Source organism: Archocentrus centrarchus, chromosome 6, assembly GCF_007364275.1.
Source record: "Archocentrus centrarchus isolate MPI-CPG fArcCen1 chromosome 6, fArcCen1, whole genome shotgun sequence".
NCBI lineage: Eukaryota > Metazoa > Chordata > Actinopteri > Cichliformes > Cichlidae > Archocentrus > Archocentrus centrarchus.
Window position 1 is genome coordinate 19,352,479 of NC_044351.1, and position 25,474 is coordinate 19,377,952.

Genomic DNA, 25,474 nt, shown 5'->3' on the forward strand with positions numbered 1-25,474 from the left:
AAAATGTTTCTACACCTCTAGCAACAATGTGTTTACTTATTGGTCGGTTAATGGTCTAAATCATTGCCTGAGGTCTGCCATGGAGGTTCTTATATACAGCCAGCAGCAAGAGTGCACCACCTGAAAGACAAAAAAATGATTTGAAATAATGAAACATTATATTTGTTTATTGACTTACTCCAAAATATTTCGTGCTATAAGCAGCATCATACCCCCCCTCAATAAGTTTCTTTCCTTCTCCGTAGGTCTGGGTGGCAGCATATCTCAACTCGATTCACTGTGACAATATTGTTTGGCTATCATTCGCTGCTTTAGGATGAATGGCATCGATTCTCTTTTAACAACATTTGTTTCCTATTGTGTTCGGGGGTGCAGCAGAGGAGGGCAGACGTGTGAAAGTGGCTGTTTGATTCTCTTTTTCATCCCCATGACCTCAGCTTTTGTGTCTCGTCACCCTGGGAATGTCACGCCTCACTACTCTACTTTAAGATGTTTCAAAAAGTGCCCTTTGTTTTCGCCCCCCCCCCCCCCCTCCTTTTTTTTTTTTTTTTTTTTTTTAAAGCTCACACAAAATTGTTCTTGGTCCCCCTCCTGCTATAAAGGATACTTCAGACTGAGGCACGGTTCACAAGTGCAATGCAATTTGGCTTATCCCAACCTTTGTTCGGGTTTCTACAAATGACCAAACATAGTGCAGACTTGATCTACTGCTGCTTGAACTCGGGAGTTTGGGAGCAGCTAAAAACCCCATTCAGATTCAGAGTCATGGTGGTATTTTCAGTGTGTGCATTGGACGGGGACAAAAGGCCTACCAATATACCATAACCCTGAAGCTCAAAAAGCCACTCCGTCTATGAGTGAGAGCAGTCAAAAAAAAAAAAAAAAAAATGCCTGTGTGGCACGGCTGGTTAACGCCAGCGTTGCAGGTTAACTTTCAATCCGCAAACCCCGCAGCAGGTTTGCGGTGCCAATAAATAAAAAAATGTCAAGTGGATATTGTAAAATTCAGATCCATGCATTAAAAAAAAGAAGCCCAAATACTGCGTGAAATGCAGCTGATTTGCTGCATGTCCAAGTATTTGCAGTGCGATTTTTAGCTGCTCATAATAATCACATTTTACCATTATAATTTTTGCTCAAATACATCAACAACGAATTCAAACCGATTTAACTAATTTGTGGACGGACATATTAATCTGGGTGAGAACTAATAATATAGCCTCGCTTTCTTCTTCTTCTTCTTTTGTAATGAATGGCTGAATGAACAGGCTGGATGTCAGAAGATGTTTGGCATTTGGCAGTGTGTTGTCATTATCCGAGCCGTTGGAGATAGGTTGACAGGGCCACTTCCTTTTGGACAAAACCTTTTCAGCTGAACATTAATGTGAAATGACAGGTGTTAAAAGCCACTCTGCAGAAGAAAAAGAAAAAAAAAAAAAAAAAGGTAATAAAAGATAATAATAACAATGAAACAGCAAACTATAAGTTTTTCCTGGACACCAAGAAGACTCTTAGATTTTCGTGTTTATTTTAAATTATGGTATATAACACATTTACCATAATTTATCATTTTTATTTTTTTGTAGAGCAGACTTTTCCAGTTTGTTTCTTTTTCGTTTTTATCTTTAATCTTAAGCAACCAATTAATTGATTTATTTGTACTGATTAATAGATCGTTAAACAATCCTTATACAGCAGGGAGGATGCTCTTCTTCAGTATGCTTCTGGTTTCTGGGTGAAAGTTGCTCGGTGTTCCCCGCAATGCGATTCTTTTCGTAATCCATCAGACTGGTGATGGGGTGCACTGTGGGTTTATGGGGGAAAATTAGCATAAATTATGAGTAAATCTGCGTGTGCGTGTGTGTGGTCCATGGCATTGCAAACCCTCCAAGCGGAAAGGTGGCCCTGGCCAAAAGCTTGAATAGCAATAGCTCAAAATAGGCTTCCCATTTGGTTTTCACATTCATATAATTGACTTATGGATATTTTATACAGTTTTCACCACACCGTCCTCAAGGGTTTATTTGCATTTCTGAAGTACTTTTGAATCTTCTTTACATAAACACAATAGACCTGATTGCCTCATGAAGTTTTAGTTTGAACAGCGTTGTTTGCATTTGATGTTTTCATATCGTTGTCTGCCCTTGTTCAGCCTTGGGCGAAATTAGCTGAGAAAAACTAATAGTGGGCTCATCAACAAACTTGCTCATGGCAAATTATTTTCTATGGCGTGTGCATTTCGTAAACAATATTAGAGTGTAATTAGGGGAGGAACGCAAAGTGCATTTTCTCAGCATTTTTTTTCCTGTCTGTGAAATCAGCTTTTCATTCAAATCCTCATAATAATAATAATTAAAAAAAAAAAAAAAGATTGGTCAGCATGCTAAAACACTTTATGGGCATTCTTTAAAACAAATCAAGCAAACTGCTCCTTACACACATCACTGCGGAAATAGGAATATTTCTCCGTTATAAAACACACATCGATATCAGGAGAAACATGGATATTTAAAAACATTTTATAATCACATAAATTTCAATAAATTTCCCCAAATAATTCCCCTCACGTAGTCTACATGTGAGGTGCAACTGTAAAGTCCGCTGAAGAAGTATTAGCGCATACCTTCACACACTGAGTGCCATCGCAGTTCAATTCCGGTTACCGAGCCTTCTCGCCCCTTTTTCTGTCTTCAAATGGAAATGATTTCCATTGGCCCAAGGTGTCCATGTAAATAGGTGTAAATGAAACCAGATTATGCCTTCCTCCCAGCCCCCTCCTCCCATGGCAATTGTCATGTGATAGCAAAGAGGTGGCACATTAATGGAGCGCCTCTACAGGGGTCTTTTCTGTTCATGTCACTACATAAAACTATCAGATGGTTAGAGGAAGGCCATGGAGGCATACGCTTAGCTAGTCTTATCAAGGACGTTAAATGAAGTCTATTCAGCTCTGCTAGAGGGACAAGCTGACTTACTTTGCGAGACAGACTTGCAGCAGCCGTCACTTCATAAATGTGCACCGTCCTCGACCGTGTTCGCCTGCACACTGCAGAGGCGCTCAAACTGGCTGCTTTACGCACAACGCAACTCCAGCTCTGCCTGCACTGAAACTTTCCACGGCGGTTGTTTTCATGAAGAGCAGCAAGCTTTCGCCAAGGAATTAAGGGAGGCTACTTTTTATTGCGTTTGCTGAAAAATATCGAGGATGCCTCGTCCGGGGAGAAACACTTACAGCGACCAGAAGCCACCTTACTCCTACATCTCGCTCACTGCCATGGCGATCCAGAGCTGTCCAGAGAAGATGCTGCCTCTCAGTGAAATTTACAAGTTCATCATGGATAGATTCCCTTATTACAGAGAAAACACCCAGCGATGGCAGAACTCTCTGCGGCACAACCTGTCCTTTAACGACTGTTTCATCAAAATCCCCCGGCGCCCAGATCAACCAGGTAAGGGCAGTTTCTGGGCTCTGCACCCCAACTGTGGGGACATGTTTGAGAATGGAAGTTTTTTGAGGCGTCGCAAAAGGTTCAAAGTGTCGCCTGTATCTGATCATTTGGCTCCTAGCAAGCAGTCGGATGCTGCCCATTACCTCCAACAGCAAGCCAAACTGAGACTGAGCGCCCTGGCAGCCACCGGCACACACCTTCCTCAGATGTCAACTTACAACCTCGGAGTGTCTCAGTCATCAACTTTCAAACATCCATTTGCAATTGAGAACATCATCGCCAGAGAGTACAAGGTCCCGGGAAGTCTGGCGTTCTCCACCATGCAGTCCATGTCTGCCGGGTACCCGCTTCACAACCAGCTGACGACAGCCTGGCCCCACATGTACAACACCAGCGTGATTGACACGGCGGCCCCAATATCCATGGCAAGCAGCGACTACAGTGCCTATGGCGTGCCCATAAAATCACTGTGTCACGGGGGACAGTCCTTACCGGCTATTCCTGTACCAATCAAGCCCACCCCGACGTCCATGCCCGGTTTCTCGGCGTTACCTCCCCACATCCCCGCGTTTCTATCAAACTCTCCACAGTCTCTGAGCCCGACGTCCCCACAGACAGCGACGAGCCAAAGCAGCCCCGCAACCCCGAGTGAGACTCTGACGAGCCCCTCCACTCTACAGTCCGTGGCTGTGCACTGACCACCTGAACTTTTTTTTTTTTTTTTTCTTTTCCAGTAAACGAACTGCTTGCTGGCTGGCTCCCAGGCCCCTTTACCAAAACCCAAAGTTTATATTTTCTGCTGTTGGAATCAAGGTTGTTGCAGCTGCATATCGATTTATTTGTGTTCGTGTTGAATGTGTCGCTTTAAATTGTGTCAAGTCCAGCACAGAATCGCACAGCGAAGTATTGCTCTTGAAATGATAAATTATTTGATAGTTCTATTTTTCAGTTTATTTTAAAATGAGAGTGTTGAAAGTGGAGCCACCGAGGGGATCCAGGGGGGGGGTTTGTTTTGGCAGCATCAACTGTTATTTGAAGTGCTTGCAAAAAATCCCCGTGGCAGTTTGTCAGTTTCATCAACTGGCAAAACTTTTGCACCGTTTCTGTGTGACCACTGTAATGTCAATGAAATTGCGAGGCAAATACTTTTCGTTTGCTTTTCAATACTGGAATGATGGTTAAAGGTATACCAAATAGGAATAGGGTTTAGTTTTCTTCTTACGATCCCTGTAAAAAAATAAAGAAAAAAAAAAAAGAAAAGAAAGAAAGCAAACCGAGTTACGAAATCTTTTCAAAACTGAAAAGTAGTATTGTGAGAAGTCCTCAAAATGCAAGATGTGAATACTGAAAATAACTGATACTAAAATGTTGTAAAATGCACTTTTTAGTTTTATGTTTTAGATATCTATTTTCCAGAAAATGTTCTGTGAAGCATTTAATTTAAAAGGCTGTGGTGACCATGTGTATCAGATGCTGTAAATTTGTACTTTTTTAGGTAAAGCATGCATTTTAAAATTTGTGTTGTTGCTGTTGTTGTTGTTGTTGATGATGATGATGATGACGTTGTTATTGTTGTTGTTTTGTTTTTTGTTTTTATTCTTTTGCAAGCATGCGTGCTTTCAAAAAGTGTGCCAACAGTCTGCAATGAATTGGAAAAAAATGGTCATCGAAATATTTTCTCATTAAAAGTGAAGTAAACAATCAAAATGATTCTGAAGATTTTATCCAAGACGATGAGAATATTATTATTATTATTATTATTATTATTATTATTGTAACAAGTGGCAGCTTTTGAGATTATATAAAACTTCCCTTAATAATTATAATAATAACTTTAATAATAATAATAATAATCTTTATCCAGAACTGTATGATTTCGTGAGTTTCACGAGTGTGAGTGAGGCAGAGGAGCTGTGGGGAGAGAAATGAATCGTGCAGCCGATTAGGATGCATGGAGCTGTGATGCCCTGGCCACAGCGCAGACAACTAGGCTCATTCATCAAGCTGGGCTAAACACGATTAGGCTCGACAATAAACATTTAGAAAAGCTGCACACAGTGTCTAAATTAAGTGTTACATAATTTCGACTTCAGATGTCACGGAGGGCAATTAAATAAGCGTTGTGTTTTTTTCCGTTCCCATAAAAAGAGCATCTGAACGTTTCAACCTTGTATTTTTTTTCCTATTTTTAGGAAACATTATCCAACAGGTTCTGCAAATACAAAAGGAGGAATGTCAACATAGAATGTCAAATGCTTAATAATTAAACAAAAAAAAAAAATTTAAAAAAAAAATTGCGTGATGTATCTGCATCCTCTATAGAAAGCAACAGCCTATTTCCGGGCACTGAGCAAATACATTAGAATTCCGTCACTTTATGCAATCCAGTAGATCAAATAAGGGGGCTCGGGCCACTTCATTCTCCCTCATTCACTTGTATTGAAAGTGCAAAGAATAGTAAACTTAGACTGGGCCACCAATGTAGATTTAGCCTTTTTTCAGCAAGACAAAAAGACTGATTTTTCACAAACACATTGCTGACTGGGGAACTAGGAAACGAGCTGCGAGACCCTTTTGGAATTTAAATCCACCCCTCCCCCATGGACTGTTTGTACAACAGTGTTAGTTCTCCCCCAACTTTGTGCATCTGTGTGTGTAACATTAATTCTGACTCTGGATGATTAAATGTATTGAAACTGCAACGCCAGATTACAATTCAGAAGCACATTAATCAGAAATATTCTTTTGGCTGGTCATGACAATTAGACCTGCATTAAATCCACATTACTTAAGATATGGGGCTTGTTTTATTAATTAAGTAAAAAAACAAAAACAAACAAACATTACATCCTAAAACACCTGTTTTATGGCGGGGGGGGGGGGGGGGGGGGGGGGGGGGGTCACTCCTGTTTTAAATAGTGCAATATGTATTTACTATATATTTATAACTGTGCATTTTTTTTCATTGATTTGGATTTCAGTGTACTTTGTCCTATTTGTACTGCATTGTTTATGAAATATAATGCAGATAAATGGCTGTATGGTACTTTTGTGAATAAGAAGTCATTTATTGTTAATTGAACCCAAAATGTGGAATGCAAACATAACAAAAAGTTTTTTTTATGCGTTATGTACAAACAGAAATGCAATATTCAAATGTTACATTGTGCATTTAAATCATAAAACTCTGCCATTCTGCAGTTTTTGGTTCAGATTCACTTTAATGGTGTGTAGTATCTGGGGGGGGGCATAGGTATTTGGTGGGTTGGTCAGTTCAGTTACAAATGTATAAACATCGTGAGCTTTTCCTGAAGAAATGTGCAAATTGATTTAACCTTTCAGAGAACCAGTGGCCATGTCTAAATCTACGTGCATTAAAGTTACAGGTGGGACAGAAAGACACATCTGACACTCATGAAATTCTTTTTTAAAAAAAGTCTTTTTTTTTAAATAAACCCTTAGATGTTGTTTTTGTTTTGTTTTGTGTGTTTTTGTTTTTTTGATTTTTTTTTTTTTTTTTTACACCAGAAAACACAGAACCACTGTTCACTTCGCAATACAAACAAATGCTCTTCTTAGCACCGATATGAACTCAGCTGTATGAACCAAGCCTGCATTGTCCTTGTTCTCCCAACTATGTTCCACTTATACAAAGAAGAAGGTCATCTTAGGCAGGGGATGAAATATAGACCACATGCAAAACCCCAATGTTGTAGTTTAATTAAAATAATTCATTAAAGTGGAGGCCCAAGGTAATTAGCATGTATAATTTATGATTTGCTTAATGCATGCAGGCAGTGGCCTCTGCAATAAACTCAACTTAACCTCAAGTAGGGAACTGATACGGACAGGGTGCTGTTATTTACTATGTGTTTACTGTTTAGATATTTGTCACGAGGAAGCAAGTAGAAACTCCGGGCTGCTTCCAGTGCACACAAACAACTTATTTTTTCAGTGCTTATCTTGTAGATTTATGCTCACTCATAAGAGAGGATGTCATGTTTGTTGAGAGAAAAATATATTGGGATTTGCCCTCACCTTTACCCATTTTTTAGGAATGTATAATAGCACGTATCCAGCTGGTCACTACTGTTGAAAATAGTTTATGCTGCCTGTTTGAGCTGACAGAATGAGGACACAGACACCACAAGGTAACTCTTCCTCACTCCCACTGGAGACTGTCAGAACTGGCTTTTAGAAGAAGCAAAATGATCACCGATAGACAAAAATTTGCATTAATTATGCTCAGCAAAATGTCAATGCTTGACAAGCTTTTGGCAGTTTGTTGCATGGCTAGTGGCTTTATTTTAGTCCTTGCAAGTAAGTGCAGTTTTTATAAAAAACAACACAGTAAAACAAATATTTTCCAATGGAGCTGTGGACCATAGTAAACAGATTTATTTTAGTGGTAAGCAGGGCAACTCGGAGCTCTCCTGATGGGTAAAAGAGAAATGATGGAATAAAAAAAAAAATCCTTATTTTCAGATATTTAAGACTGAGTAGCTTTTAAACTTGAGAGTTTGTGGACAGTTAGGGTTATCCCAAGGTTTAAATCACAAAAAAGCAGAATTTACCCATTCATGAATGGGTAAATTCATGAAGCGTAAACTTAAATTAAAAAAGAAAAAACAAAGTATGGGAACGATAGCTTACATACATATACTCCTGTTCTGTACATTATCATTACAACAGTATCTGGTTAAATCATTAGTCATAATGTGTGTGACTCCCAGGCTAAATACATTACATGGCTGTGTCGCAGGGCAAAGGGCAGGTATAGTGGGAAGCTGGAGCGAGAGACGGGGGGGAATGCAGCAACATTCAAGGCTGGCTCAGCCAAACACCCATGTGTGCATGAAATTAGAGTGTCAACATCTGATTCATGCTGCTGGGTGGTGACTGTGAAACAAATTATGTCAGCGGGTGGCAGCGGCGAAATTCCACTGAGCTGCAGCAGACGGTGGCTGTGCGGAAGTTATAGGCCATAGAGTCTGTTATATAAACTGTGATGAAACTTTTTGACGCAATAAATTTAAAAGGGTTTCAGATCATATTCTCACCCATCACAAAAATAGTGTTTTCAGAGCATCCTTTTTTTGGGGGGCAGACAGTGAAATTTTTTAACTAGTCTGATAGAGGTGGGTGCTGTAAAGAAGATTCAGTGGTTCTAGGAAATGGGGTGATAACTGATATTCAAGATAAGGATGCATATTGAGGTGAAAATGAGTCCCTCCTCGCACTTTGTCAAATTTGTAATTTGAGATCTTCAGCTATATTCATGAAGCTAACTCAAATAATAATATAAGATTACCTGTGACAGTCTTTCGTATAAAAGTGACAGTCACAGACACAATTTCCCTTTTCAGTTTACAATATGTGATGCAACACCGTGCCATAGATGGATCACTTGTTTTTGCCTGAGTGGGTGCAACTGTTGGGCGGGTTGAGACAAGGTGAGAAACACAATCAACACAGAACTATTCATCAAACTTCAGACTTTACACTGTCATCTTAAAGGTTTAGTAATTACATGTGAGTCCCAACTTTAAACTGCGTATTCATATTGCATTTTGGTGCAAAACTGGTAAGGTTTAAATTTTTTTCTTTCTTTTTGCCACATATCTAATCTTATTAAGTAAATTATAGATTTTTTAAATGCCTTTCTTTTTTTTTACTCCCCAGTGCTAATTGGCATGCCTGTGAAGGGTGTGCTTTGGGAGCCAAAAATGTCTGCTCTGTCCCAGCTTGTCTCGTGTAGTCTAATGAATCTATTGGACAGGTTATTTGATATTTATAAAATTCTGTTTTCAAAGAACTCCCACATCTAGAGATTCACCAAATGCTTGTCATACAGTGTGGGAAGCCAGTAAACACCCATACAAACAAGCTGCGTTAATGAAGGTGCTTAATAGATTTGACACTGCAATGTTTTTGCTTCTCAAGTGCTTTAGCTGTTAGGTGTTAGAACTGTAACAGATTCTGTGGATTTTACCAGGCGGCTATTTCCCCTTTTAAATGTGGGACGAAAAGCTAATTCATCGCCTTTCCTTGGGATCTTATGTACCCTCTACAGCCATAAACTAACACTTACAGAGGACTTCAAAGGTGCAATAGGTGTCAGAGGTGAGAAAAGGACCTACATCCACTTGGGGCTGATTTCTGCCAGAAAAGAGATGGAGCTGATTAGCAGGAGTGCGCAACAAGCCCCGTGGGGCAGCAGCTGGAGGAGAACTCCCCATGGGAGCGGGGAGAGGTGTAAGTTTTGACAGCTCCTGTTTCTCCCCTCTGGATACTGCAGGGTCAGGGCACCCTCAGCGGGCCTGGGCTCTGTGCTTGGTAGGAAATCGGCAATAATTGCCATTCAGCCAGTGGGACAGAAACCGAGACAACAATAACCAGTGAAGAACATACAGCCCATTTCCTCTTTGTCTTAATGTATTTGAGTAGAGGATGCTACCTCCTCTCAGACAGAACAAAGCTGCAATAAAGTTCTCACAATCAAATCAGTCTTCCAGAAGTTGAGGGAGACAGGCACTCTGGTGTGGCCGGTTGATGCTGTGCACTTGTAGCCTTTCCTATCCCAGAGAAGGCCCAGATGGCTGTTTGTTGTTGCATAACAAGACTGCATTGTTTTGCTAATGTAACTTCATCTGTCTTTGATCTAATCTCATGTTGTCATGGCCGGTGTGAAAATCTCCATTAAGTGCATGATCCAGCACTATGCTCTTTGTGATTGTGATAATCTTCTACATTGAAATTCCACTTTGTTCCTTTGTTTCTTTGTTAGTGAACACAATGTGAGGTTAATTAGCAGCCACTGGTAACCTCTGCGTTCCTGGATACTTCATCACAGCTGAAGTGTACTCTTCACTGGGAAACAGGGGCCGCTGGCACTAACAAGACCAAACACAAGGGCTTGAGCCAATTGAAAGTAAGCAGAATACAAACGCAGGAGTAAGTTAATCCCTTTCAGACTAACACACAGGCCCCAAAAGTATAAACTGTAATTGTCTCTTCTTCACATCATTAATTGCTCTCATCATTGTTTTCCTTTCCAGAACAGAAAACACACAGAGGGAAAAACTGACTAAACCAGCACCGCATCGCAATATGTTTACAGATAAGGTTGCAGTGGTCACATTTGTCAAACATTAAAAGATGTTAATTTAGTTATTATCTGATTCCAAGGTGTCGTAGTGTAATTTTCATCCTTCTGTAGTGTAGAAGCTCTCAGCACAGTGCATTTATCTGCAATATTGCCCTTCCGCCACTTCAGATCTCCCCATTCCCTGGTGGTCTAATTTATGTTAAGTCACAAACCTCCCCTATGGCTGTTTTGAAATGTTCAGAATGGAGACTGTGTGCTCCAGGTTTATGCCAGCGCCACAATCCCCTGTGTAATTGTTCTCTATGGGAAAGCACATCTCAGTGAAACCATCTGCAAGTCCATGGGGCAGTTTCCTAAGAATGAGTGGACTTCTTAGGGGGTTCCACTGCAATCCAGTTTCTCTTGTGAAGCAAGTAATTAATTCAAATCTCAGGAAGTCAATAGCTGCCTGGATCAGAGGCATGTAGCACACAGCTGCTGATACCTCCGAACACACCGCTTGTCTTCTCAGGAAGTCACCAAACAAAAAGGTCACAATGGGCTCACACACCCATACAAGGCTCACATAACGCCACTTTTAAACCATGATTTTTTTTTTGTGTACTCTTATCATATAGTAGATTGTGCACTTCATTAGTCTAATTGTAATGATGATAAGAGTCACTGATACACTTGGGAAATGGGGTTCTTTATGAATGATGTAATATCCTGTCAATAAACAAGCTTTCAAGGTTCATTTGATCCTCTAGCTATAATTATTTATCTCTTGCCGATTACTTTGTTCCTGAAATTAAAGTAAAAAATAAATAAATAAAATAATAATAACCTGCCCCATACCCGCTTGCCATGCTTTAAAACATGGATTGTACTCGAATCCCCAAATAGTCCGAATTGTTTTCATCTGGAGTCGAGCATCCCAAAATTGTGTGCAAAGAAGTCCCAGTTTTTGTGTGGCAGCTTTTGTGATGATGCATTGTAAAAGCGGTGTTCTTCTCATTTTCTACTTTTTTTTTTTTGGCTCATTAAATTCATTAAGAAAAGTGCAGAATGATGAAATGCAATGAAAGAGCCAGGGAAGCACTTTAAGAACCAAAAATGAACACCACTTGCTTGCTCGCTGCCTCCATCTTTCTTTTCTGGGAGCTGTAAAGTAGAGCAGAAGAGAACAACGAGTTACTTTGAGTTATTTACGCCTGAAGTTGACCGGCTGTGCTTTGCCGTATCGGATCTCTTTTCATGAGCAGAAATTTGAAGGTGCTGGCCTTCTGCACTATCTCAGACATGAAGTCAGAGTTTAGTCTCTTCCACTTGCGAGTATGATCACCAAGAAGTCAGTAGGAGAGGACAGCTTGGTGTGTGGGGAGTAAAAGTCCTCGATTCACAGGCAGTAAACTTCTTGCTTTCCTTTTTCTCAAGATGGGGCAGGGCTGGGATAAATGGCTTTCTGGGCTGCTCCCTACAGCTCATTGTTATCCAGCTCATGGAGGAAGCCACTGCTGTGCTTCCAGCCTGTCTCTGACAACAAGTGTAAATAAGGATCTAAATAACAAACAGAAGGCATGCAAGTCTGTGTGTGTGTCACAGTGAGCGTCTCAGGGCTCCGCTTTAGCCCTGCACTGGCTACCTTAATGACTCTGTCAAAGGGAGCGTGCAATGGTCTGCTAATTTCTTTTCTTTGGCATCATTAGATGGCAGTGTAGTGGACTAATGAAATAAGGAGCCTGTGTGTGTGTGTGTGTGTGTGTGTGTGTGTGTGTGTGTGTGGTTGCAAAGACCAAAGAGCTTGGCAAGACACAAATAAAAATATGATTCATGTGATATAGTATTTAAATGTGGTTTACACCGTAGACTGGGCCTATATGAAAATTACATTTCATACATGCCAGCCATTGGAACAGCTTTCTTCTGAAACTGTAGCTTGTTCTTAGTTTGATGAGGAAATTGTGGAAAATAACTCAATGCAGAATGATTGGTGCTGTATGCGGACCCTGCAGCAGTGAATAAATCATAAGCCTTATTTATGATTCACTTTCTAAGCATCTGAAGTAATTATAAAGAGTAATGGTCACACCAGATTCCTGGCTTTGCCTTATGTTTCTTATGTTTCTTATGTTCTTATGTTTTTGTCTTTTTAAAGTGAAATTCTTTTTTGAACCAAAAAAAAAAAGAAAAAGAAAAGTTAAGACTGCTGCCCACAGCACTTGACAATTCTTTTTTGTTTGCATATGATTTTCTAGCTAAATCCTGATGGTGTCACCCAAGTCTCCTTCCACTTGACCTTTGGCAGTCTGGAGCCCTGCTTCTTACGATGTGAAGTGTGTGTTGTGGTGCTTGATTGAGAGCCCTCAAGCATATCAGCAAGTTATCAGTTTACCTCCTTCTGACGTGCTCTCTGGTTTGGCGAGTGTATTGTGCAGGGCCGGGTAAAGGGCTTGTCCTTCTGGCCACAAATCAGTGGAGAAAGCAAGCTTGCATCTTCAAAGGGCGGGCTTCTCACTGTGATTTACAGCCCCCACAGAGACAAAGTTAGGCACGGCCACTGTCTCTGCACCTGGGCCTTTATCAAGCAGCCAGGATGAGCTCTTTGCAGAAGACATTCAAATGTACAAGGAGCAGATTAGGCTGACTCAATCTTCTTTTGCCCGTAGAGCGAGAGACAGAGAGAGAGAGAGAGAAAGAAAGAGAGAAAAGAAAGAGAACTGAGTGACTTCAAAAAGACCTCTTTCCCTCTGCTTCTTGAATGAGTGAAAGAGTTTGGGAATGAAAACAGCCTTGTGTATTCGAAGTGCTAATTCACAACTTATTCCTCTAATACACTCATGAAGCACTTTTAATTGTGTTAGTTCGCATTCCAAAGGCATGTTTGTAGCTTTTAATTGAAGGTCTCTTTGAAATCATTGAAATGTATGACTTGTGGGGCCAACTTAAACAGTTCTTATGTGCTTGGCTGGGAGGCTGCATGGCTGCTTTTCATTCCCATGGCTGGGTGGCACCCAAATATTGGCTGTTAGAGTAAAAGCAGTTCTGAAACTATGTAAACATAGGTTTAAATGAGAAGAGGTCACTGAATTTTCCGAGTTGTTCACATTTCAGACGCAAGTTTTGGTGGTCATTTATTTAAAAAAAAAGTTTTTTCTATGAAAAAAAGGGATTCTTTTTTTTTAAAATGTCTGTTGATTTTCAAGAGCAAATAACTACCTTTGTAAATGAGAAGCAGGTGTAAGTTTGGTATCATATCAACTAGCTGCAAGTGTAATACATATTATAAAAAATTAATTACTCTTTATATCTTGAAAAAGAAAAAGATTCAAATTTCATTTGCTAGCAATGATAATTAAGGAAAATGTCACTTTTACATTGAAATATTTTAAGCTTCTATACAAATAAAACTGTAAAGATGTCGATGATGTGTAATGTGTGTGTGCGTGTTGTGTGGCGACAGAGGGAAGAGAGGGAGAATGGCGGGGTGCGGAGGGGCTGCAGCATATCTCTCTGTCAATCTTCACACATGTCCGCAGTGTTCAATGGAATCTGGCAACCTCTGCAAGTCTCAGTTACTTTCTTCCGATAAACTGTGGACTTCTTTCTCCTTGAATGAGTTTTTTCTTAAGCCATTCTGCCTTCCACTCCTGAATCATCCTTTAATCCAGAGAAAAGACCCAGAGAACTGGCTGTCATTTAATGCTGCCACTGCCAGGACTCTTAGCTTAAATAAAGTCAGTGTAGCATGAATCTAATTCTGTGGATGTATGGGCCTGGGATGGTGAATGTTGCGTCTGGAGAGCCATTCCCCCCCTCAAAACTTCAGTGCGGATGCCTGGCGACTGCACAGTTACCCACAGTGAAAGGACCACCCACTTAGGATTGAGAGGGGATTTGAAGCTTCCCTGCCTGCTCATTCCTTTCCAGGCCTTTCGGATACTGTTTGAGCTCATCCAATTGTGCCACTCTTACCGTTATTCTATAGCTTTCTGCAGGCAAGCGTCAATCATCAACCTGAGGCTCGTATTGGTTGTGTCTTGAAGCACTTCTTGACAACTGTAAGTGCAATGAGATCAGTGTAATCAAATATGCAGCGCAGACCCTAACATGAAACCAGCACGGTGATGCAAGTGCCAGATGTATTTGCTAGAAACCGCTTCACCTGACAAAGTCGAGAACGACTTTAAATATTTTTTAATTCCCTTTCGCAAAAAGAGCCTTCTGAAATATCATTTACCAAGAAATAATTTTCTCAGTTTCTCTTCTCGTTTGAATTTCACTGAGCCAAACATAGCATCCCGGGGGCTTCTCTCCCTGCTTTTGCCAGTTTTCTTTGAGGTCTTGTATATTTGGATTTCCCGCTTCACTGCTCCACCCCAACATGTTCATTTCCAACTGCCCATCTCCATTTACAACCTGTTTTTATCAACTTTTTTCACAAAGCACAACAAAACAGAGGGAGGAGAGCCTCGCTGCTCGTAGGGGGGCTAACACAGCCGGGAACATTGTCCATGAACTTCTCCTCATCTCCATCCCCCAGTGTTATAGACAAACAATCCTTTCCATATGCAGTGGAACAGGTCATGGCGTTAACAGAAGGAGGAATGCTTTGGGGAGAAAATATTGTTCAGCAATGACACAGAAGTAATTTGGGTCTCACTGAGTGATTTCATCAGGACCCTTTGTTGCCTCAAAGTGTTTGACCCAGAGGTCCCTGTCAGCCCTGTTGTTAATGGGAGCCAATGCAGAGTGACAGCCCCAGAAAGTAAAACATTTTACTACTAATAGCGGGCCTCCAGAGGCTTAGGCATAAATATTTAAGCTCTTCTCTCTTGTCCCAAATACTGGGGGGTCTCCATGGTGCATTTATCTGTAATACAAGGAAAAAGAGCAAATATATCTGCTTGATGCTTCTATACCAGCTTGTTGGTATTTTTTTTTTTCAAAAGGGAGTACATAAAGTACAAATTTTTGTTTATCCACAAACTGTAATGATACATTCATCCTGTTAACATTCACTAAGCCTCTCATGGCTGCATAAGCACAAATATAAGCTTTTAAAAACACTAATCTAATCATTAATAAGGTCTGAGGAGATTTCCCTAATATAGCCCCGCATGAAGAAAAGCTACTAGCTTTGGCCTTTTCCTCAAAGTAAACTTCATTAAAAAGGCTATGTGGTTTGTGAAGGTGGTCTGACGTGCCTTGAATGATGGTCTCCACAAACAAAGCTGCTACACAAGCCATCGAATTATCTCTGTCAAACTTTGGCGTAATCTGAGCTGATCCTCTTAAAAATATTTAAATGAAAACATTTGCACATCAATGGGCTCCATGGCAACCCTGTGTGTATTCTTTTTTCGGGGGTGCCTCTTTAACACCGAGCTTTAGAAAACCACATCTCTTCTGTTGTGTTGACAAACAACAAAACAAACAATATTAAATGGAGGAGCTGGAGTTTTTCACATCATTGATGGATAGAGGAATCTGAAAAGGCTGAAGGAACCCACGCTGAATGAATACTCAAGTTTGAGACACTGGTAATTATATGATTGGTGCTTTTGGGATGTGTCGTTATACATGGGCTATAAACCAGACCGAGGGCATTTTGAATAAGATGACCAAGGTTGTGCAAGTGAATCTAATTCAGGACTCTTCATGAGCATTCACTGAGCTGCCTCATCAGTACTTTATAGCTGCATGTTATTGCTCTCCACAGTGAGACCTGCGAGGAGCACCTCTCCCCCTAGTGGCAGGAAATAAATCAGTCACTTGGACCTAAAATCATCTCCCTGCTCAGGTTTGTCTCCTTTACCCACACGGCTCTGCTGGCTTCTGAATACATTACAAAACAGTGGGTACAAGTGCTGCAGCAAAATGTGATTATGTTTGTGAAAATAATAGTTCTTCTTTGGGAACTTCCTCTGCATGCTGCGTAATGGGCGATGTATTAATATAGCTTGTGGCTTAATTGGGTTTTGGATGGTAGATTAATTAATTTGTGGCTAATAGGCACAAACACGAGAAAACAAACTTCTTTACTCTAAGCTCAGGCTGTTCATGCATCTAAGTAAGTAATGTAAATTATGCAGATTGTGTTGATTATTCTGACAAAGAGGGTTTTGTAAGAAGTGCTTTAAAAGATTACAGCTTCCTGGCATTTTATCAATTGTTCACTTCCATAAATAAGCTGCAGTTTTGAATTATTAGTCTGCTTTGCTCTAACAAATACTGTGCGGTGATTAATGACAGGGGCTGTTTGTAAGTGAAATAATATCATCAGTTTTACAATACAATAGCATGTGGACTATAAAAAAAATACCACAAATACACAGTGCTGTACAACAGAGTACTATAAATACAAATCCAGGTCTTTGTAAAGATACTGATGCTGTCACTTTATTGTAAGAATGACAGTATTATTATCAGTGTTCACATAATACAGGGCTTATTTCAAACACTAATTATACTTTCTTGTCCTTTTAATCTCCACTTTTATCTGCGGCTTTCCCAGAAGAAACTGAATCCATGATGCAACAGAAAAAAGAAAGCTATGAGGTTCAGCCCAGCCTTGTAACTCTGTTGCAATCCATGCCTGCGAACTGATAGCTTACAGAAATAGAGCCCTCTGGTCGTCTGCATAAAATGTGCTTTAATCAGCAGAACATCAATTAACAGTTGGAAATAAAATGTCACCTTGGTGTTTCAGGGGAGAAGGCTTCGCCTTTCAAGCTTTCATTTAGGAAACCTTAAAAATCTTTTTTATGGTAATTTTGTGACTGTGCCGTGTGCTAATACTCTTTTCATTTACCGAGGCTGTTAATTATGTTTGCAAAGTTTTAAAACTCAACAAAGCAATTAAAGCCAAATAGATGTACCACAAAATGTCAGTATTCAAATATGTTTTTCCAGAGCCCTGGTTAATCTAAGTTTTGAATTAGGAAACGCCGACAAAGATATTCCTTTAGCACAGCCGCAGACAGACTCGGCAGACAGTTTGGATTTGAATGTGATTTGGATGTTCATGCTGCTTTAAAATAAACTCGAATTTGATGCACAAACTTAAGCAACTATATTATATATTTGCAGTAGTAAACAGTTAATTGCCCTTAGAAGCAATTCAAGCAATCATTTACACTTACAGCTAATATTAGATGACTAATTCTTGTTTTGCACTATGAAAGCAGAACACACACAGACTAAGACATGATCATTTGTGGGATACCAGACTTTTATACATATCACATTTAAACCTCTTTTGTCAAATAAAGACATCTTTGCAGATGTTTCAGTGCGAGGTCAGGCCTCTAACTGTTTCCCCTGATGATATGGTCCAAATAATGCCATTAGATCTTTTCCCTAAAATGCAGGATGTACACGACACTATGCTGAGGTAGGACTGTGCAGCATATATCAGCCAAATCCTGGGCATGTGATAATTCTCTGAAGTTAAACAGCCATAAAAGGCTTGAGAACTCTGACCTTCACAATCTAACTAAGCAAGAGAAGCCAATGATGTGGAACAGACCCATCGCAGCACTCACATGATGATAAACTATGCTCCAGCTTTGCTAAAAAATAACTGTATGTCTTCGATGACATATATAGCGCCAGCATTTCAATACGATCCCAATTTATTTTGCACTAAAATGGTTTATTGTCGGCTATAAAGCATATGCAGCAAGAGGCGGAAGGACGAGGCTGCTTCTGTGCAGTGAGAGTGTCTCAAAGGCACATTGTTCTCTGTGCAGCTCAAGAGCACATCTCAGTGATGTGTCTCAGCTCCACTAGAAGGCCGTAAAAACTATCAAAACTTATAAACCTTATCATTAGTCTGCCTCTTGTCACTCATCCCTGCTACTTTGCTCACAGTTGGCTGTTTTCGTTCAACGACTTTCCGCAAACTCGAGAAAAACTTCTGTCATGAATGGGAATTTTGGCAAAACAAGAAGAAAAAAACATAATAATTTGATCTCATGTGAAGTGTTTTATAACAACCTACCAACACAAGCGCAGCATGCAAATTCAATGAATTTACAGACATTTAGGCTCCCAAACAGTGTTTGTCACTTTGCCTCAAAAAGTTATCACAGAAGAGTAAAATCTAAAAAAAAAAAATAATAATAATAAAAATAAAACAAAGGAGGGGGGTGGTAGTGAGGGGGGTGCTTGTTATGACACTCGTGTCATGATAGGGGGGTCATTTACAATCCTATAACGTATTCAGACACTGAGCAGATAAGCGAGCGATACATCTTTCACTATGCCTGCCCTTCACACTTGTCATAGCAGCACCATAAACAGCATCCATAACAACTGAGTCCACAGAGGGAAAACCTCCAATATGCAGAGGAGCCTGGAGCTAGGGCACTCTTTGCAAAGCAATGTTTTTTTTTTTTGTTTTTCTTTTTTCAAGTTATTGTGGAAATACAAAAAACATTGTTCTTTTGTCACACAATATATTCTCAACAGGAACTTTATTTTTTTGCAGAAAATATACCTGCAATTGATGAATACTGTGATGTTTAGTGAAAGCATTCTGTCATTTATATTGTTATCATAGTTGTATTATTTGTACTTAGTAAAGGAAATTGTTATGGCTGTGCAATTAATCACAATTAAGAAGATTTTGACAAGAGCTTGGGGACAGAGCAGGCAAAGCCCTCTTTCTATATTCCCAAGGAGGGTGTTAGGAAATGATGGGAAAGGTATGCAGGCAGCTAATGAGATATGTTTCTAGTAGGTCTTGTTATGATCTTTGGTTTCTTCTGTGTTAAGGGAGCTCAGTGAGGGTTACAACCGCTGGCTGGAGAAAGGAGGACGCGTACCTTCTTGTTTCTCTAAACCTCCTCTTTAGATCTATTACAGAGCATTTCACAAGGCTAAGTACCATTTAATTTAGTTGCCCTCACATATTTATCTTCTGCCTGTGATTTATTAGGTTAGAATCTATGCGCTGAAAATGTAGGGTATCTCTTTACTGTGCCACTCCGCAGAGTTTCATACAATGATTCACAAACAGTGAATATTTTTTAGGTAAATTAGCAGTGCATATCATAATCATAATTTGCACATTGTTCTTTTTGTATATTTGTTATGTGAACTTGAACATGGTCGCATGGCATAAACAATGTGCAATGTTAGAAATGTGAAAGCTAGTTCTGTAAGGTCACACGGATGGTGAATTTTTAAACCTCTGGCCTGCTCAGCACATCCTTGGCCTCGCCTACAGCATTACCATCCTGCACTAAATCCTGCCCTGCACTTTACATACTGCATTTTTTTTTTTAAACCTGTGCTTCTTAATCTTTAATTCCTTATTCTTAACCTGTAAAATTTAGTACAAAGGTGGCACTCACTACATTACATTTCACTCAAGTTCAACATCTTACTTGTGCATGTGTGACCAATATGGTTAAAAAAAAAAAATCTAGATTTCTTCTATTTTCTGGTGGATACAAAAAGTGACAGAAAAAAGACCGATCTCAGTGTTGCTGAATTATTGATCTTACATAAGTGAAGTACATGTATACACACATTTTTAGCTTGGGGTACACTGATAAGACTGATGAAATTTCCTGAGTGATAGCTGCTTGTCAGCACCTGCGTGTTAAAGGTGCGGCGAGATGGCTGTCTGATCAAAGTCGAGACTCTTTAAAGTCCAGAGCGTGTGAGAGATAAAGAGGCGCCTATGTGATGAATGGCCTCGTCCCTCGGTCCACCTCTCTAATTTTCCTTTTGAAAGCGAAATGAACTTGTCTGTCTGCGTCTGTGCTGTTAGTTAATTGCTCTGCACAAGAAACGTCGAGAAAGTGGATGACAAAGTGAGCATACCATCTGCAGCAGCTGCTGACTGGAGGCTAATGTCCCGAGAGCTTGCATACTGTCTTGACACTGGCATTTCTCCCACTGCGCTGTTCATCCAGTCATGAGAAATAACACCAAAAGTTGAATAATTTAGCCATCCCCTTCTAATAATCCACAAAGACAGCCTGAGGAGGTATGGCCTGAAGGTAGCATGGTTTTACATATGTTTCTCTTGGTTTGGGTGGGAGTCGAGGTGCGGGGCACAGATACTTGTTTTTTTTTTTTTTCAGTGTATTGATTAATGTCGTTTCGATGATAGTAAGAGTATGACACTTCAAGTAATCGCTGGGATTACATTATAAGATCACGAGCAGTAAAGAGTGGAGATTTGTTGAGTGATGTAGAGAGCTGTCCCACATGGCAGAGAGCTGAATTGTGTTTGATTTCATAAATAATTGCAGTCATCAGGGACACACATTGTTTTAGGCTTAACCGTGTTGTTTACCCATGCCACATGTCTGAGGGAGAGACACTGATGTGGATACACATCGCCCTCAAGGAATCTTACCCAGGGCCCATGCTTGGCAAGTGTATTAAAGGCTTTTCCAGTGTGTGTGTGTGTGTGTGTGTGTGTGTTTGCATGTGTGAATAAGAGAGGGTGAGAACTTAAAAGGGGAAAGAAAAACAACATGCATCTAGTACTTGAGGTATTTAGGCGAAGCTGTAAGCAAACACATCCGTAGCTAATGAGGCCTGGCATATGAAGTGATCGTTGGAATTCATCATAGCTCACTGTTGCTACAGTGCAGGAGTGTTGTGCTCCATCACTTAGACAAGCACTAAAGAAAAGCAGAAAAGCCTTCTTTTTTTTTTTTTTTTTATCCCCGTGTTAACAAATTAACCAACACATATGTGGGCAAAAAGGAAAGTTGAAAAGAAAGGTGATTGATTGTTCCCTTGTTGTCTTCCTGTCAGCTCAGTTTCTGTCAGCTGAGGATACATGAAAGATGGAAACTATCTACGCCTCTGGCCCAAATCCCACTTTGCTCTCACAATTGTAGAAATTCTTCGAAAATAACAAAAAAGCAAGAACTTTTTTCTGTCCTCGTGACCCCAAGAGTTTTTCCGAATGAGAAGGAAAAAGAAATTTCTTTCGAAAGAGGTGTGGCGCTCACTTCTACGTTTGTACATCGGAGCCTTGTGCAGAAGTCTCTGCGGTGGACTCGGTGTGTGTATTCCTGTGTGCAAATGTGTACACTCATATTTGTGTGTGTGCTAAAGACAGCTGAGAGGTGGAGGAAGTGGAGACAAAGCTGATTAGGAATCAGTGGTTATGCTTCCTCTGACTGCGTTTGGTGCTGGAGATGAAAAGGAGTGGAGGCGTGGGTGTGGATGTGGGTGCAGGTTATCTGACTGTCTCCCTGCGCAGTGGAGGGACTGCTGTGTCCCTATTATGGGTGACTGCAGAGAGCTCGATGGTCCCAGTTGCCCCTCAAAAACAGCAGTGCAGTAAAACTGGCGTGGTGCCAGTTAGATCGGAGCGAGCAAACATATGCCTCTCTCAAAAAAAAAAAAATCCTGATGAAAGTGCATATTGATGCCATAAATTAGAGGAGTACAATAGATTGTTGAGCGTTTGTGTGTAAATGTTTAATTAACCTGTTTGCCTACATTACTGCTGTGTTTTGCAGCTAAGGAATCAATCTACTTAGCAACCCATTTAACAATACAAGGCCTGCCTTGTATGACACATTCATTGGGGACAGCCGAGCAGTTGTTAATGTCTTCAAATTAACAAAGCCATTAACCCAAGTGATAACGGTCTGTTGTGTGTGTATGTGCAGGTTGTCCAAGGACGATAACTCTGTATAAAACCTTGGTCTAATTTTCTTTATGGTTTCAGGTGAATTATCTGTATTTTAATGATCACAGACACATGTAAATCAGGATGCTAAGGATCGAAGGTGTGCTCTTCCTCACCGTGTTAAATCATGAATGAAAAGGGAAGCATCTAAACACAAGTGATAAGAGTAATCAGAAGAGTTGTGTCATTCAGGAACATGAAGTTAGCACTCATTGCTCTTTCTCAGCTGTTTAATTTTCCCCAATTCAAATATTTATCCAGCATTTCATTAGTGCATGTGAATGTTTTGGATAAGAAAAACTGTGGATGAGTCTTAATTTTAACAGTCATTAGGTTCCTCGTGTTTTTTTCAGTACATAATAGTGAACAGTGTGCACCCCCCACCCCCTTTGCAAAGATCACAGAACACAGAGGGGGCCATGATGACCCCATCCCAGAGGAGCCTGCTGTTTTGCCTGCAAGGTAAGGAGCTGGTGTGCAGAGGAGCTTTTTTTTTTTTTTTTGATTTAATCACCGTGCTCCACAGTGCACAATGTGTACTAGGAGGAGATGGCAATTATAGCGCCCATGCTGTCCTGCTGTCCTGCCCGTGTGGTGATGGTATTCCCCGGGGCATCACAAGGAGACAGTGGCGGGGCACTACAACCATGAAAGGGAGCAGAAATCCCCCCACAGACACACCAGGCTCATCGCCCTGCGCTAAGAGCCAATGATGAGCCGGATCAGCGGGGCGTGTCGCACTTCGTTAGAGCACCCGTTTGAGCAGAATAAACACTTTAAAAGAAGGTGCAGGGTGTTTTTGTGTTTTCTTCTATGTGTACTTTTCTGCCAATCCCCGAAAATCCCAGCACCACACTGACCCAGTTTACTTTCCTGCTTCAAATCGATTTGATTACACAGCTTTGTATTCAGTGGTTTCACATTTTCCTTAATCCTCATATTAACGCTATTCTCACAGTCCAGATTTAAAGTACCCTTTTGATTGTATTGTTTATACTAAGCGGAGAGGATACGCATTATGATACAATATTGATATTTCCATAAATAAGTACTAGTGCCACCTCTCAGACATACTGCATTCGTCAGACTTTTTCATACCGAGAGGAACTAGCTCAACAACTTTTCATATTGGATCAATCCTACAAGGAATATTGTTGTTTATTGGCAAACATCCTGACACATCATCATACACAATGAAGATGGCATGAATAATTAATACCCTCTCTCATACAAAATATTCACTCGCACTCCAATGGTGTTTACTCCCCTGCAGAAATCCATACTGAGGATAACCTCTGCTGTTTAAAGGAGCTCTGCGTCTCACTTCTCTGCTGCCGAATGCTGAGAAGTTACAAGAGACACAGTAACAACATGAAAGAGGCAAGAAATAGATCAGTAAATACACAGCAGCACTGTTTAAAGAGTGGCTTGAAAATACTGTGATTGTGTTGTTTGGAACCAGGAAAAATAGTGCAGTGCAGCCAAGAACTGACTGCAGAAAGACTCAGGCTAAACCAGGTGACGTGACAATGAGCTTAATTTGACCTTTTTTGAATTAAATAGAGAGTAAATAGAGAGTTTTAGGAACATCATTCATTTTTTATACATTAAAACATGGGCTGTTTTTGTTGTCAGCAAAATACCTTGGTTCAGTTTGGTTTTTTTGATCAAAATGATTGCATTCTTTATCATTTCTTAATCCCTGCGCCCTGTCTTTGTTTAGTGTGTTTGTTAAGGTTTGGCTCCAGTTGTTAACACGTATTTGGACTGGATGCTAGCTTCACACATTTATGACATTCATCGTTCAGATTCCAGTAATTTTCAGTCACATGAATCATGGTGAAGACAAACTTCTTATTGTTAATACTTGTGCTGCATTTTACCACATTTGTATTAAAGTCAGTACCTCTGGTTTTGACAAAAACTAACAGACTTACAAGTGAATTTTGTATACCTTAGTGAATGTAACCCAGTTGGGTCCTGTAGACAGTGTACAGTTGAATATTAAGCTGGTGACTGACTGACTGATGGAAGATGGTGGAGCCCTGGGGAGACATCTTTGTGGGAGAAATGACACTCCCCTTGTAACTGTCTCGGAAGTCAATGCTATCACTCTGTCAAACTCAGAACTTGCTTCCCTCATTTCTTTTATTTCCCCCCCATCTCTGCATTCAAAATCATTCCCACAGCCTACAGCTACAAGCGCAGACTTTTAGTGCACGTCCGCTCTAGACGGGAAGTGTGGGGGACGGGGGAGCATCCTGGGCCACCCTCACCAGGGAAAGTGACAGCCCGGATAATTGGCACTAATCAAGTGACTGCTTGGATTGAGAGAATGTCGCTATCAGCACAGAGAGATGAACACGGATGACCCACAGAGGTAGTGCCCAAGGCCCTTACTCTCCTACAATGGAGTCTGTCAATCCGCAGCGTGTGACAATCATCATTTAGCAGCGCCGTCCGTCTTTGGTCAATATGCAGAAAAACAAGAAAGTCTAAGACAGTAAGAAAGAGGCGGGGGTGGTGGGAGAGGAGAGAAGAGGGAGTAAGAGAGACGTTTCCTATTTCACATGAAAACTAGAATGTTATGAAGAGCATACTACATTATTCTTTTTTATAATTTCTCTTACAGCTATTGCTTTGAATTACAGAGGATTTTTTTTTCTTTTTTTTTGTCAAGAGCGAGAAAGAGATGAATCAAAAATTCATCTGAAGAAGTTCTGCAGAGGGTGAGGCGAATATACCTCTGGTGGAACCAACATTTGCAAAAGTTCCATCTCCTTAAGCAATTATTAGCGGTGATAGTTTGACATGTACAAGAGTTGTCAACAACTGACTTTAAACAAAGTACAAAGCAGAAGTAAACAGTGCCTTGGGCAAAATTAACTTGGGGGACTAGCCATCTCATGAATTATAAATGGCTATCTATTACTGCAGTGAGTGGTACTACCAGGAGGCTTCATTCACTGGAATAGACTAACCTATTTTCAACACATCTGAAAGTCAAGTGACAGTGAGCCGCTAAAGAATGCAGTTCAGGGAAAAATGAGACAGTTATTTAGTAAACGAGTTGTGTAATTTCTAAATTGTACCAAACTAACCATGGAATACCCTCAGGGGTTTGTGTCATGTGCTATACACATTTGCCTACTAACTGCCATTCAGTTGCAAATTAATTCCCTTCACAGAGCACAATTTAATCCATCTAATTAGCAAAGTGCCCCATATGTAAAAGCCTATGTTTTATCTTTTTAATCCTCATCG

The 25,474-nt window shown here is 40.4% G+C and overlaps 1 protein-coding gene across 1 annotated transcript; it reads left to right on the forward strand.

Annotated features, from left to right (window-relative positions):
* The first annotated feature begins 2,835 nt into the window (after nt 1–2,835).
* Nucleotides 2,836–5,106, forward strand: foxb1a (forkhead box B1a). The gene has a single exon (XM_030732193.1). The coding sequence runs from the start codon at nt 3,206–3,208 to the stop codon at nt 4,145–4,147; it is 942 nt and encodes a 313-aa protein (XP_030588053.1). The 5' UTR covers nt 2,836–3,205; the 3' UTR covers nt 4,148–5,106.
* Nucleotides 5,107–25,474: the final 20,368 nt, after the last annotated feature.

What these genes read in the sequence shown, in the direction of transcription:
- foxb1a (XM_030732193.1), top strand. Translation starts at nt 3,206, where the DNA reads ATGCCTCGTCCGGGGAGAAACACTTACAGCGACCAGAAGCCACCTTAC.